Source organism: Gambusia affinis, linkage group LG09, assembly GCF_019740435.1.
Source record: "Gambusia affinis linkage group LG09, SWU_Gaff_1.0, whole genome shotgun sequence".
Taxonomy (NCBI): domain Eukaryota; kingdom Metazoa; phylum Chordata; class Actinopteri; order Cyprinodontiformes; family Poeciliidae; genus Gambusia; species Gambusia affinis.
Genome location: NC_057876.1, coordinates 17,034,981 through 17,048,743, shown reverse-complemented (window position 1 = coordinate 17,048,743; position 13,763 = coordinate 17,034,981). Strand labels below are relative to the sequence as shown.

General features: G+C 40.5%; 2 protein-coding genes across 3 annotated transcripts; one reads left to right on the top strand and one right to left on the bottom strand.

Annotated features, from left to right (window-relative positions):
• Positions 1-896: 896 nt before the first annotated feature.
• Positions 897-8,353, top strand: si:ch211-114c17.1 (pre-mRNA-processing factor 39). 2 transcript variants are annotated; one of them, XM_044126964.1, is made up of 15 exons: positions 897-1,006; positions 1,788-2,020; positions 2,124-2,249; positions 2,355-2,473; positions 2,883-3,050; positions 3,539-3,719; positions 4,008-4,112; positions 4,860-4,977; positions 5,049-5,203; positions 5,278-5,404; positions 6,221-6,492; positions 6,777-6,961; positions 7,039-7,113; positions 7,780-7,957; positions 8,088-8,353. In XM_044126964.1, the coding sequence occupies exons 1-15, from the start codon at positions 949-951 to the stop codon at positions 8,166-8,168; spliced, it is 2,181 nt and encodes a 726-aa protein (XP_043982899.1). In that variant the 5' UTR covers positions 897-948; the 3' UTR covers positions 8,169-8,353. The 2 variants fall into 2 exon arrangements, with proteins under 2 accessions (XP_043982899.1, XP_043982900.1); XM_044126965.1 differs by lacking the exon at positions 897-1,006 and adding an exon at positions 1,269-1,417.
• A 1,597-nt stretch (positions 8,354-9,950) lies between these two features.
• Positions 9,951-13,557, bottom strand: ubxn1 (UBX domain protein 1). Its single transcript, XM_044126967.1, has 10 exons — positions 13,506-13,557; positions 13,046-13,110; positions 12,903-12,956; positions 12,291-12,400; positions 12,054-12,150; positions 11,780-11,971; positions 11,435-11,486; positions 11,228-11,350; positions 10,653-10,836; positions 9,951-10,527 (listed from the first exon to the last, which is right to left on the bottom strand). The coding sequence occupies exons 2-10, from the start codon at positions 13,102-13,104 to the stop codon at positions 10,469-10,471; spliced, it is 930 nt and encodes a 309-aa protein (XP_043982902.1). The 5' UTR covers positions 13,105-13,110; positions 13,506-13,557; the 3' UTR covers positions 9,951-10,468.
• Between the last annotated feature and the right edge of the window lie 206 nt (positions 13,558-13,763).

Here is a 13,763-nt window from a genome sequence, read left to right as displayed (position 1 = left end):
CAAGTCTGATTTCTTCCTAGTAATCTTTGTTTTTGTTTTTTATGTCACTGCTTTCTAGGTCTGGATAACTTATTTGTTTCAGACGGGGCAACTATCTACGAAGCCCCCTAAGGGGACTATATGTAAAATGTTAACTTTAATGTTCAGTATTTTCCTTGTAATATTTTATCCACTATGTTTTTGACTTACTGACTTAACACAAAAAAATTAGGGCAATTTTACAGGTTTTTGGACAGGTTACGATGAACTTGTGGTATTTTAATTTAACCTGGTTAAACTGCTAATGGGTCCAATAAAAGTGGATTTTTTAAAAATGCATTTCTACAAATTAAAGGACAATAGAGTAGATGAAGGAAGTTCAAGACATATCTTCCATTAATCATAATGACTAGGGAGCAGCATTAGCAAATAAGTTGGATAAGAAGTGTTTGCCAATAATAAACGTTTCTGAAGAAAATCGTAATACCCTGATATTGAGCTGTCGGTAGGTAATGAGACTGTCAAACAGCAATGGTCTTCAGTCAGAGGCTTCTTCAGGTTCATTGCTAGACTGACTGCTACTGGCGATCAATCCTGCCCATATAATCACCATCCACAATGAGTCGAAGATAGGTCAATGACATCACTTACAAAAATGTAATTTTCCTTTCGGATAAAGTATTTTTGAATTGAATTTCACTTGCGGCGATCCAGTGCAGTTCGCTGATTGGCCGTGCTCATATCCGGGGAATAAAATTAACCATTTAGAAGAAAGCAAAGGTTTTCACATTTTTAAGAAAATGTTTACACAATATATATATATGTGATTTTTTTTAAATATATGTATACGTATTTCATTGCTGTGTGTGAATAAAACCAAAGCATAGACTGTGACAGCTCAAAGATTTGTTTACAATTTGCAGTTTGTATTTTTTGTCGCTTGCTGATGACGTTGGTGGTTCTTCCATCATGGCGGCGGAGAGCTGTGAAGGGATGAGCGGTAACGGGGTGCCTGAAGAGTCTTCAGGTAGATTTATTTCTGAGTTTCCAGACTAAATTTGGCTGCGGGTTGACAGATATGATAGTTATTGTTTTAAAAAAAGCGCTGCATTGTCGTTTCTTTCAAAAGTGGAAGGCATGACATGCTAGGCTGAGCTACACACAGCGACACAGCAGAGCTGGAGGTTCAGTGATTCTCTACAAGCTGACCTGATGAGAGTTTTAACTCACAGCTGTGCTGAGGCGGCTGCTGCTCAACTTCCTGGAGTGACATTTCCTACAATTTAGTGGTTTTTACATTGATCTTACTGCGCTGGTATCTGTTGTAATGTATGAATGGGAAGCTCTGCAGAAATCTTAAAATTTCTTGCTTTTTATCGAAAGTTTCTTTAATTATTTTAGCTCCAACTGTATGCACGGAGGTTTTCTTTCTCAGCAGGTTATCTACTTAATTTGAGTGTCTTAATGTGATTATTATTTTTTTTAAATATTTAAAAATTTAAAACAGATTATTTCTCACATGAAACAAGAGTTACAAAGACATGTATGCATTATGCTGCTGTAAAGGTCATTTAAAACGGGATGGTCCAAACTTAATAAATATTGTAAACTGAATTAAGTAAAACAGATTTATTTTGGTCTGCTGTGGAGGCGTGTTCCCCTGGCTCTTACTCTGTTGACCTTTGACCTTAATGTGCTGTTTCACTACAGCAGAACCAGTTTTCTTTGGCTCAATGAAGCTAATATCCCACTCAACTGAGTGTGTGATATTAACAAATTATTTTTTGTTAATTTTCACCTTTTTGAAGCCATGGATATCACGGAGGCACCTCCACCTCCTCCTGAAGCGTCGGAGGAAAATGGCGGTGCAGCTGCGGCCCCTGAAGGTCCTGCAGACCCAGATAATTACTCCACAGCCCTGGCAGCAGCGAGCGAACAGGGGGATCTACCTGCAGACTTTGAGCGTCTGTGGAATGCCGCACATGACAATCCTCAGGACTTCCCCAGCTGGACCGATCTGCTCCAGTACTGTGAGCATGAGGTGCGTGTTTTCAGCAAACCAGAGGGATTTTTTTAGTAGAAAACAGAAATTAAGATTGACTTTCTCTGTAAAGAGGAATTACCGTCCAGTTTCATCTTTTCAGGGTCATGCTGCTGCGTACCGCAGAGCGCTGGAAGCCTTTCTGGTTCGGTATCCTCTCTGCTACGGCTACTGGAAAAAATTTGTCGACCTGGAACGTCGAGGCGGCGACAACAATAAAGCAGAGGAGGTAAAAACTCCTTTACAGTTTTTTCTCATTATTTGATATCTATTTGTACGGCACTTTACAGTGCTGTTTTCTTATTTTAAAATTTTTTTGCGTGTGCTGTGTTAGGTGTGCATTCGTGGTCTTCAAGCAATTCCTCTGAGCGTAGATCTTTGGATCCACTACATCAATCTGCTGCTGGGAACGTTGGACATGAACCTTCCCGATTCAGCTGTTCGGATTCGCAGGTAAACGAGCTTTCAGTCACATCTTAAACGTAATGTTTTCAACACGTTATTCCCCAAAGCTGATGGAAAAGTTTAGCTCTAAAATTTTTTTTTTATTTCCTTTTGAATATTGTAAGGCTGTTTTTGCATGTTTTTTGAAAGACACACAGAAAATACAAATATTAATAGATTTTACAATTTAGTTGACTTATTTCAGACCAAGCCAATTCCAGCACAATATTGTTTCATGATTTGTACTCAAAAATCCAACTTTTTGTAAAACTTTATATAAAAAAAAATCATCTAGAAAATTGATTCTGGAAGTGATAAACATGGAGGAACCATGAGAGCAGAAAACACAATCATAGTAATACATAAATGGTTCATTGATAACGTAATTATTATTTTTTCCTTGGTTAAACGTCCTCAGTGTTTTTGAGAACGGCGTGGCGTCATGCGGTCTGGATTTCCACTCGGACCGCCTGTGGGATCTCTACGTGGAGTGGGAGAAGGAGCACGGAAACGTGAAGAACGCAGCGGCCGTCCTGGACCGAGCGCTCAGAGTTCCCACTCAGCTCTACAGCACCCACTACGACAAGTAAGCCCACCTGACCGCCACAGACACAATACTGATGTACGAGGGTCTTTAATGGGCGACGTGTTGGACGCTGTAACAGTAAAACTTGCAATTAAATTCAAAATTAACATAAAAAAACTGACTTTTGAACAGAATGTCTGTTTTAATGTTTAGTGGTTTTCCCAATTGTTGACTGTGTGGTATCTTTAATAACTTTACATTTTCCTGTTTTTATGATATAAAGCACTTTAAACTGCCTGGTTGCTGAGATGTGCGAAACAAATAAACTTTATTGGTTTATAAAATCTCTGATAGAGATTGTGCAAAATGTCATCTTCAAGTTTTATCTTAAATTAGTCAATCCTTGTTTACAGCATCTCTACAGTAGAAATATTATAAAATGTTGTTAATGATTAAAGTCTGTTAATAAGCCTTCATTCCCTCCTTTTCATTTGTCTCTTAAGTTTTATTCCTGATCCTGCTGCGTTGTCCATCCTTCCTCCTGCCAGGTTCAAAGCGCATCTTAACAACAACCCGCCTAAAGACGTGCTCCCCTCTGAGGAGTACGAGGAGCTGAGGGCGACGTGCCGGCAGAGCCAGAAGGCCAAACGGGCCGAACAGGCCCAGGAGGCGGACGAGGAGAGGCCGCCAGGAGAGGAGGAGCCAGCTACACCCGAGGGTACCGACTCTGTGAGTAAAATCTGGCTATTAAAAGCTCGGTTCTCACTAGAAATAAGCCGCTATGAGGCTTAACCACCTGCTTTATTATGTAATCTGTGTTTAAATATTATTTAATATGGGAGGAAGGAGTTAGTTTTTATGGGTTCTGATGCCTTGTTGTTTTTTATTTTTGGAGATTTTAAAGTCCCAGCACTCGTAGAGTTCAGTGAAAGCTGAAAGTCTGTCACATTTTCATGATCAGGTGTGGATTTCCAGTGGGAACGTCTTTACACAGCAGTGATTTATTCCTCTGTCCAGGAGGAGCTGATGCAGAAGATAAGAGACCAGGTTCTGCTTCGTAGAGACAAAGTTTACCAGGACAACGAGGGAGAGGTCAGGAAGAGATGGAACTATGAAGATGCTGTGAGTTTCTGCAGGGATCATTACTTCAGACCTGTCTGTCTGTCTGTCTGTCTGTCTGTCTGTCTGTCCGTCCGTCCGTCCGTCCGTCCGTCCGTCCGTCCGTCCGTCCGTCCGTCCGTCCGTCCGTCTTTTCTTTATTTATTCTTATTTTAACCTTCATTTATTTCTGTCTTTATTTTATTCTTTTAGTTTTTTTTAATTATTATTATTTTTTTATTCTTTATGTATTTCTATTCCTATTTTTTCTTTTTCACACTTATTCTTTTTGTTTTTTATTTATGTACTATTAATTTTTATTTATTTATTTTGCTTTAATTTTATTTGAATTCTTTATGCATTTCGGGTTTTTTACGTTTAGTTTTTGTGTCTCTTTATTTTTTATTCTTTATGAATTTCAGTTTTTTATTACTGATTTTTTTTCATTGATTGATTTTATTCTCTATTTCATTTTTTATCTTATTTTATTTTGCCAGCTTTATCACCTTCACATATAGCATCTCTTCTACCAGGAAGTCATGTTCATGATGAGCTCATACATATACGCAGGCAAATCTCAAACCTAGTAATTATTTAATGAAACGCAGAACAAACCAAAGACAACTTTGAATGAGTGACCCTAAAAATGTCAGAACAGATTTAGTAAATAAAAACATGACGGAGAAAATTAGAAATAATTTAGTCCAGTTTAAACTCTCCTGCTGTCGCCGGATCACAAACCCAGCAGATTTTCTCGTCACTTTACGACAGATCAAGCGTCCATACTTCCACGTTCGGCCGCTGGACCGCCTGCAGCTCCGAGCCTGGCACACCTACCTGGACTGGGAGATCGCTGAGCTGAACAAAGACACCAAGGAGTCCTCACAAGGCGAGGACACGCATCAGAAAAGTCTTTTTGTGTTTGAAAGTATCTGTATGTAACACTGCTGTTTTCAACAGATCCAAACCAGGAATCGACGGAGGAATCAGAGATCACAACGCAGCGCCAGGAAGCATCAGATGATGCTCCCGCCTTCCAGGGCGACCACAGAGTTCGCATCCTGTTTGAGCGCTGCCTGATCGCCTGCGCTCTGTACGAGGAGTTCTGGACCAGGGTGAGATAAATCACTTATTCACTTTATCTGTGAGCAGCTTGTAAGAATGTAACACCTTCCTGTGTGTGTTTCAGTACATCCAGTACCTGGAGCCGCAGAGTGTGGAGGAGACCCGGGCCGTCTACAGGCGAGCCTGCCTGGTCCACCTCCCCAACAAGCCCAACATCCACATGCAGTGGGCCACGTTTGAGGAGAGACACGGTACGACACGCCCGTCTCCTTCTGCTCCTCTAAACTCAGAGCTGATCTTCACTTCCAGATGCTTGTTTATACGACACCAGTGACCAGAGGCTCTTTTTCAAACAGGTTTCAGAGTGAATCTTTTCTGAAACCCGGAGCGTGTCTTGATTTTTTTATTTATTTATTTGAGGCACAAGGCAGGAGCAAAGACATTAAAATTACAATCTCTCTAAGTGCACTGCAGTCTTAAATTACAATGAACCATAAGCCAAAAGTTGAAGAACAAAACTTTTTATTTACCCAAACAGATCTGTTCAGCATGCGAGAGAACTATGCAACAGATTTATGTGCTACAGTGACTGAGGGCTCAGGCGAACTTTTCTCAGTCACACAGTTACCATAGCTGAGCTTTATATATATATGTATGTATATTTATATATAGACACACACAACCGGACTACAAATAGCTGTTTATTCTTGGCTGTAATCTCATGTATTTATATCTTGATGTTCGTTAATATATGTTTGTCCAACTTTCGACTTTTGAAACTTTCTACATTTTTTCTAGAAAAGTTCTGAGATTAATCTCAAAATTTCTGATTTTTTTTTTTCTCCACCAAATTTTTGGAGCTCAGAAATTTTTTTGTTTTCTAGAAAATTTTGGAGATTAATTTACTCCTTTTTTGTGTGTTTACAATGGCCCCAACATGCCATTGTAAACAAAGCCTGAGTTTCAAAGGCAAAAGTATAATTTGTACCACTAAGTTTAAATGTAAAACAAAACAAAAAGCACATCAGAAAACCTGCTCATGCGAACCTCCTGCCCGTTCCCACCAGGTGACCTCAACGAGGCCCGGCGGGTTCTGGAGGCCCTGGAGAAAGCCCGGCCTGGTCTGGCTGTGGTTCGCATCCGCAGGGCGGCCTTAGAGCGCCGAGCGGGCCGGCTGGACCAGTCGGAGGCTCTGCTGCGAGAGGCGGTGGCTGAATCCAAAGAGAGGCCGACGCTGCACGCCTTCTACTCCATCAAACTGGCCCGTCTGCTGCTCAAAGTGGCCAGAAACCCAGACGGCGCCCGCACGGTTTTACAGGAAGCGCTGGAGATTAGTCCGGTGAGATTAGAGGCAGAAGTGGTTGATCTCTCAGTTTAAACAGCCTGATGGGTCTGGGTGCTTAGCAGTGTCAGGGAGGAATTTGCTACAAAATAATTAAAATATTGTCAGGATATTCCTCCTTGAGGCTGTTAAAAGATGTTACTTTGTGATCATTTTGCCCTAATTAAAAATAAAAACTCTCCATCTATTCTGGGGCACAAGTCGGGTCCGGATCCACACTTTTCACCCTCCTTTTTTAATAAAAATGTTTTCCTTTTTTCCTTAAATGATTCTTCCATCAGGATAACGACAAGCTGCACTTGAACCTGTTGGACCTGGAGTCGTCTGCGGAGCCGGGGGCTTCGGCCGAGGCAGTGCAGGAGTGTGTGACTCGGGCCCTGGCGGCTCCGCTCACCCCACAAACCAAGTTACTTCTGTCACAGAGAGGCCTCCAGTTCACAGAGGAGTACAGCAACTCCATTAAGAGGTTAAGCATCACATTTCTGACCATCCTGTGAAAATGAAGCATTTTCATCTCAAAGTAAAGCTGTGCTGTCTCTGCAGCGTGCTGTCCGTCTACGAGGCGCATCAGAAGCTGCTGGACGAGCTGGGAGGCACAAAGAGAGAAGCAGAAAACGGGTGAGAGAAGAGAGCAAAAACTAGCCTCAGATTATGATTTTGGAGGGAAAGTTCAGAATGTCAGAGAGACGCTTATTAAAGCTTTCTGTTTTAATAAGTGTTGTAATGTCATACAGTTATCAAAAGTAGGAAAATTGAACTCAAGACTTGGAAATAGGAGGAGTAGGAAAGCTGATGACTGATCAGAACCTGGACCGGTTCCTTTAAAGTAACTGGATTATTTTCTGGTTTAATAAAACCAGAATTACAGATGAATAATTATTGGTTGGATCGATCTGTTTATTACTATTCAGGGATTTGGAGTTCCAGCCTTTCACCCTTCCTCCGCAGAAACGTTGATGCTTCTTGAACAATATGGCTCAAATAAAAAAGGTTCTAGTCCTTCAGTAGAACCAGCTTCCTCCTCTTCATCGTTCCAATTAGCTTCTTCCGTCGAAACTGCGGATGAGTCGCTCAAATCTTCACTGAAATCCTCACTTCTGTAGATTCAGCCTTGGTTGTTTACATTTTGACTTACCCTGATTACGTCACAACATGGCGGCGTTGTTTGACCCAGTTACTGCATACAAAAACGGCGACACTGCATTCATAGAATACACGACAGATCACCTTTTTAAATCGTGTCAGTGGTTTTAATATTTTATTTGTATTAATTGGGCTCCTAAGGGACGAGGATCCAGAGAAAACTAGCAAAACAGACGACAGCTCTTCTTCTTCTGCTGCTGCTGCTGTTGCGCCGCCATCCAGCACGTCACAGGTTCCCATCACCACGCCGCCGCCTCCTGTGATGGCCGCCGACCCGAGTGCCCAGACCGGATACGGAGCATACAGCAGCTGGTACCAGGTAAAAGTTAAGAAGTTCTGCCATTTAATGTTTACAGATTCCTATTTTTGTTGGTTTTGAAATTTGAAAACTGATGTTGAATTTGTCTGAAAGTTTTCAATAACGCATCAGTTTCTTTTCTGTCTCTAAGCAACCGCAGTACGGCGGCTACGGCGGCTACGGCTACCAGAACGCCTGGAACTACAACCAGTCCTACTATCCACCCAGTTAAGCCGATCAGCTCTGGAACCGGTCCGACCCGTCTGAACAACAGACTTAATTCCCAGCATGCCTCTGTGCTTTCGGCTCGGGGTCGGTGAGCCTCGGTGGAAAAAGCAGCTAAAGGGAAACCATGGCACCCATTTTCTGTAAAGTCTTCTGATTTTAATTAAAATTATTTTTGTATTTGTTGTCAAATCGACGCCTTTTCTCATGTTTTAAAGTCGCTTACTCTATCCAGTGTGTGAGTGGCGTTTCGTACCATTTGTTGGTTTTTAATGTACATAAATGTGTTTTATAGTGTCACATTAAGGCTTTCGTAGATTTTTCTTGCTCTTCCGTTACAAGGAGCAAAACAATTCAACACTACATGAAACAAACTCACAGGTGTGTTTCTATTATTTACCTAAATGTTCAAATACAAGAAAGAAACGTAATAGAAATGCACCATGACTGAAAGTCCAGTTCACTTCCTCCTGTTTTTACAGACAAACTGATCATTTGTTCATCAAGTGTTAATGTTAAATACTTGAGTCTAATTTAACCCAAATTAGTAGGTTTGGTTATTTTATTAAGGTACATCAGCAGCTTTGGCTTCATTTAGACTGCAGCATAACTGGAGTCCAGCACCAACTGTGGTAAAAGGTTTTGGATTTGGCTCTCAAAATATCGGCATCGTGGTAATGATGTGCAAGAAGCTTAAAAATGAATTTATCTTTTAGTAAAAGAAGAAGAATTTCTCAGAAAAATGACGCTGTCCTGCCTGTAGCCATCACCATCTATGACACTTTACTAGTCCTACGGATTAATAAAGTGTTTTTGGATTACTAACAGACAACTCTTCGAAGTGGGAAAAACAAGAGAACATATTGTTAGTAACATAAGTGTAAACAGCCAATTACCTCAACATACAAATATGTACAATCAGGGCAAAAAACCTGAAGTGTAAAACAACTGGAAGTTTGACAAAGGACATAAAAGATGCAGCAAAGATTTGGGATCAACAAGCCTCAACAACACATTTCTTCTAATACGTATATTGAAGTGGTGCAGCTTGTTTGCTGTCATGTCATTTAACATTATCTTTAGGTTACCAAAACGTTCAAAACTCTTTGAGGAAAAGCTCACATGGAAATAAATTATTTTTAAAAAAGGTACTTTGCTAGAAGCTAAAATTAAAACCAATGAGTTCCTCTCATCTGTCTGATCCAGGATTTATTTTCTGTAAAACAATCTCCACCTAACAGTTTGGCACCATTTCTTCCACATTTCAGATACTTCTTGGACGAGTAAACCAATATTTCCTCATTATGTGCATGTTAAACACATATAAGAAGCTGTCATTTAAACATCTCGAAAGTCTTCTTTGAGTTTTTTTGTTGTTGTTTTTTTAGCAATTTAGTTTTTGTGAATCGCATCACTAATGTAAACAGTAGTGATGTCAGTCACTCCATGCATTATTTCTGCAATGTAATCATCTTTAGCTGTGCTTTTTAATAGAAATATACAGAATACATTTGTTAAAGTGGTATTTTACTTTTATATTTGTTAGGATTCCAGTTACAAATGATAACGCAATAAGGCACAATCTATGATAAACAAATTATATGTAGATAAGTATAATAAGTTTTACTGAATAAACGGATCTAAATAGTGAATTTTAAGATGATGGAGTTAAGAGTGTTTTTAGGAAGACAAACCTTTTAGCTCCATCATCTTCAGGTTTTCTACTTTTATAAGAAAAGGTTTTACAAAAACGAGAAAGGATCATTTATATAAAATTCAGAACATCAACTCAATTATCTCAGCCAGCTTTATTGTAATCGGTTTCCTCGTGGACACAGCTTTCAGCAAATCTGAACTTGTTAAAAAAATGAAAGTAAAATGTCACAAAGTCAGGAAGATCACAGGAAAGAAACTTAAGGCCCTTTCAGAACCACTTTAGCACGTTTTCTTTAGCAATACAAGGGTTGAGTTAAAACTTTGTTCTGTGCATTTTTGATTTAATAAATGTGTTGAAACCACAAGCAGAGATCCGTAGGAAAGTATCAGTCAGAAGCCAGCTATCTTCAGCTCCACCAGCTGAGGTCAAAGGTCCAGTTCAATGCCTGCAGCAGATCTGAAGCTGCATTCAGTCAGTCTTCCCAAACAAAAACTCACATCAAAGTCTGAGGAGCTCCAACATGTCTGCAGCTTCACTGCGTCTCTGCTTCGGTTCAGCTGGCTGGCGTAGTGAGTGATACTAGCAGATGGCAGCTAGGTTCCTGGATCGCTCGGTTCTCGTGTCGACGTCATAGTAGAGGTGAGGTAGGCTCACAGAGCTGATCCTTCTGACTTTTTGGTAACGACCAGCACAGCTGAAGGCACCAAACCTGTGCAGAGCGCAAAGAAAAGCCGATTTCAGCCCAACGCAAACTACATGTTTGAAAAAAACCCATGGACGTGATGCCATTCCAGATTTCTGACAGCATTTAAAACTCGTTTCCTGAACGCTCACCCAGCTCTTTAAGAGGCTTCTCCATGTCCAGTTCAGTGTAAATGTGGCGCGGGTATGGCGACAGCAGCGTGAAGTCCTGACCCTCGGGCGTGTTGCTGTTCATCTGGACGTAGACGCGCACCGCCGCCAGCGGCTCCTGGGCCTTGAACACCGTGTTGATGGTGGAGCCGTCCAGCAGACGAACCTGCAAAGGATGCAACGAAAGGAAGCGTGAAATAACTGTAACAGCAGCAATACAGAGTGGACTGAAGCTTTATTCACACTTTATGTCGCCCGAAAATTACATAAAATCTCAATAATATAGTTTGAAGATGTGACAAAATCTGACAAAGTGGGAGATTGTTCTATGATCATTTCACAAGGCTCTTAATATCCAGATTTCAGAGCTGTAAGGAAAATAAGATACATGGAAGGATGGAATAAAATGGAAGAACAAAAAGCTCCAGTAGAGAAGGGATACTAGGAAGGACAGAAAGACGAGAAAGAATGGAAGACACAAGGAAGAAATGACAAGATGGAGGGTAGAAAGGTACAAAAAGCCTTAAAGTGTAAATAATATATGTAATATAATATACCTGTATCCTGGACTCATCATACTCCTTCTTTGTGGGCGGGGGCCCCTGACCGGTGGGTGACGACGGACTGGGCGGGGTGGGCTGGGCGGATGTCACCGTGCCTGGAGGTGCACCACCTCCAAACTAAACCAGAGGAGGAGAATAAGACAAAAAAGTCAGAATTACAGAAAAAAAAAAAGAAAAATAAAGTCAGTGTGTCTTAGTTACCTTCTGTGCTCTCTCCTCTCGGTCTCGTGCGATTTTGTCTTTAACCCTTTGCCTGACATGGACAAGAAAAAAGGCACCAGAGTTAGAAACAGTAACAAGAAGTAAAACCATTATGATCTTAATGAAAATGTCCTCACAATAAAGTCTGTCCACAAACTAAACCATCATTAATAATAACTGCATCATTATGCATAAACATCCTGCAAAGTTACAGTCAAATCTTGCACATAAATTGCTGTAGTGCCTTCAGCATTTTGCTCCAGGATTTCATAAATGCATTAATTGTTATCAAATATTAACTTTTGTGGCTTTAAACATTGGTCGTGAATCCTTTGAGAAGCTAACCTTGCCAGCTTGTCCTCCATCTTCTCTTTCCTCCGCTGATCTGCGAGTTTCTTCATCTCGTCGTCCTGAATCTTCTGCCGGATCTGCTGCAGCTCCTGGCCCTGCCTCCTCCGCTGCTTTTCCCGCTCCACCTCCTCGGCTCGCTCGCGCTCCCTCCTCTCCGCCTGCTTCACTCGCATCAGCTCCTCTAGTCTGAAAGCCGCGGACAAACCAGCTGGTAAATGACAACACACGATGTTAACGCCGCTTAAAACTGTTCAGCGTCAGCTCTGACCTTTTGACCTGTTCATGTTTCTCCTCCTCCGTCATTGGTCGTTTCGAAGCCTCTGGGTTGTCGCTGTATAATTCATCCCCCTCTGCGATTACTGGCGCTAAAACATGACCACGGCGGGATTAATAAAACATCTTGAAAGAAATTATTCACAAAGACAGATCTACCTTCGGCAATATGAATTAAAAATGTTATAAAAAAAAAAATTTTCTCCTCAGAAAAACAAAAACATGCACCGACCTTCACCTGAGTCCCCTGCTGTTGTCTGATCTGCCTCTCCTCCCAAAACGTTCCCCGCTGGAGGAACGTACGGCTCATCGATGTCCGGGTCGTTCTCATGTTCCATTAACCTGAAAGAGACGCATCCAAAACAAAAGGTCAGGCAGCCATTCTGTGCTCTGAAATGATAACACCATACGGGCGTCACTGTAGTAAAACTGAACTTCACTTTGTGAGAACCGCTCCAAAAGGAATCATCATCAAACTTTACAAAGATTAAATATTCATCTGATGTTTTGCTGCTTGTACTGCTACATTTAAAAAAGACTTTGGACTACAAACAGCTTCATGAATAGATGTGTGATTTTTTAAAGTTTTTAACATTCTTCTGTTTAATCATAGTTAATTTATTATGCAACATATCCAAGGCTGAGTTGGCTTGAGTAACTTCTTTTAGTTAATCAAAGACACATTCGTTTGAAAACTGATTTTTAAATGCTTATTGAAGTTATCAATGTTTCATAATAAAAATTTGTTTGAACGTTTTGAAATATTTAAGTGTGAAAAAATAGCAAAAACAAGAGAAATACATAGAAAAGCCGAAACCTTTCACCATGACTGTAAATGTCTCACCAGTCCATGGCTTGCTCTATCCCCTGGTTTCCCGTATTGGCCACAGCTTTCTCCCTGAGGAAGCGACATAAAGGACAGGTTACCCAGCATTAGCCTCCAGCTTTCTGAAATCAGACATATCTGGTGTGAGAATCGAAACTCACGCTCTGTTTCTTCCAAAGCCCATCTCCAGAAGGCTCTCCAGTGTTGTTAGCTCTGCCATTTTGACCTGAAACAAGCAAGTTACCAGCTTTCATGAATCGACAGAAAGAAAAGGGGAGATCAAATAACTCCCTTTAGACTTTCTCATTGAAAGTAAACACATTCACAATATTTTTGGAATAAAAAAACGAGAAGAACACAGACTAGTTTCTCCCTGAGCAGCAGCTGGTTATTTCCAGTCACAGCTAAAGTAATGCTAAGAGCTAACGTTAGCATTAATGCTGCTAACGAGGCTAGTTTTATTGACTAAAATGATTAAAATAATCTTGCTGTAAATCGTTCTCTCTAAAAATCGCTTAGTAATCTTGAATGGAGATAGTCATAATGGTTATGTTGTTTTAAATGTATTAATATCAGAGGCACAATATAGATTGATGAAGGGAGCGTTTGTTAGCTACTTACACATCAGCCTGCTACGACAGTTCATCAGTACGGAAAGCCATGTGGGTCAAAAGGGAACACGCGAAATTAGACTTTTGTTTTTCTTCCTCAAAGTTCAAGAACATTTTTTTAGATTAAACTCAGAATTATGAGATTAATTTCAGAATTCTGACATAGAAATGTTTGGATCAAGGAATTTGAGTGAATGCCTTTTGGTCTTTTTAATTTCTTAAAATAATTGTACATTATGTCATTAAATAATCATGCAATGACTAATGT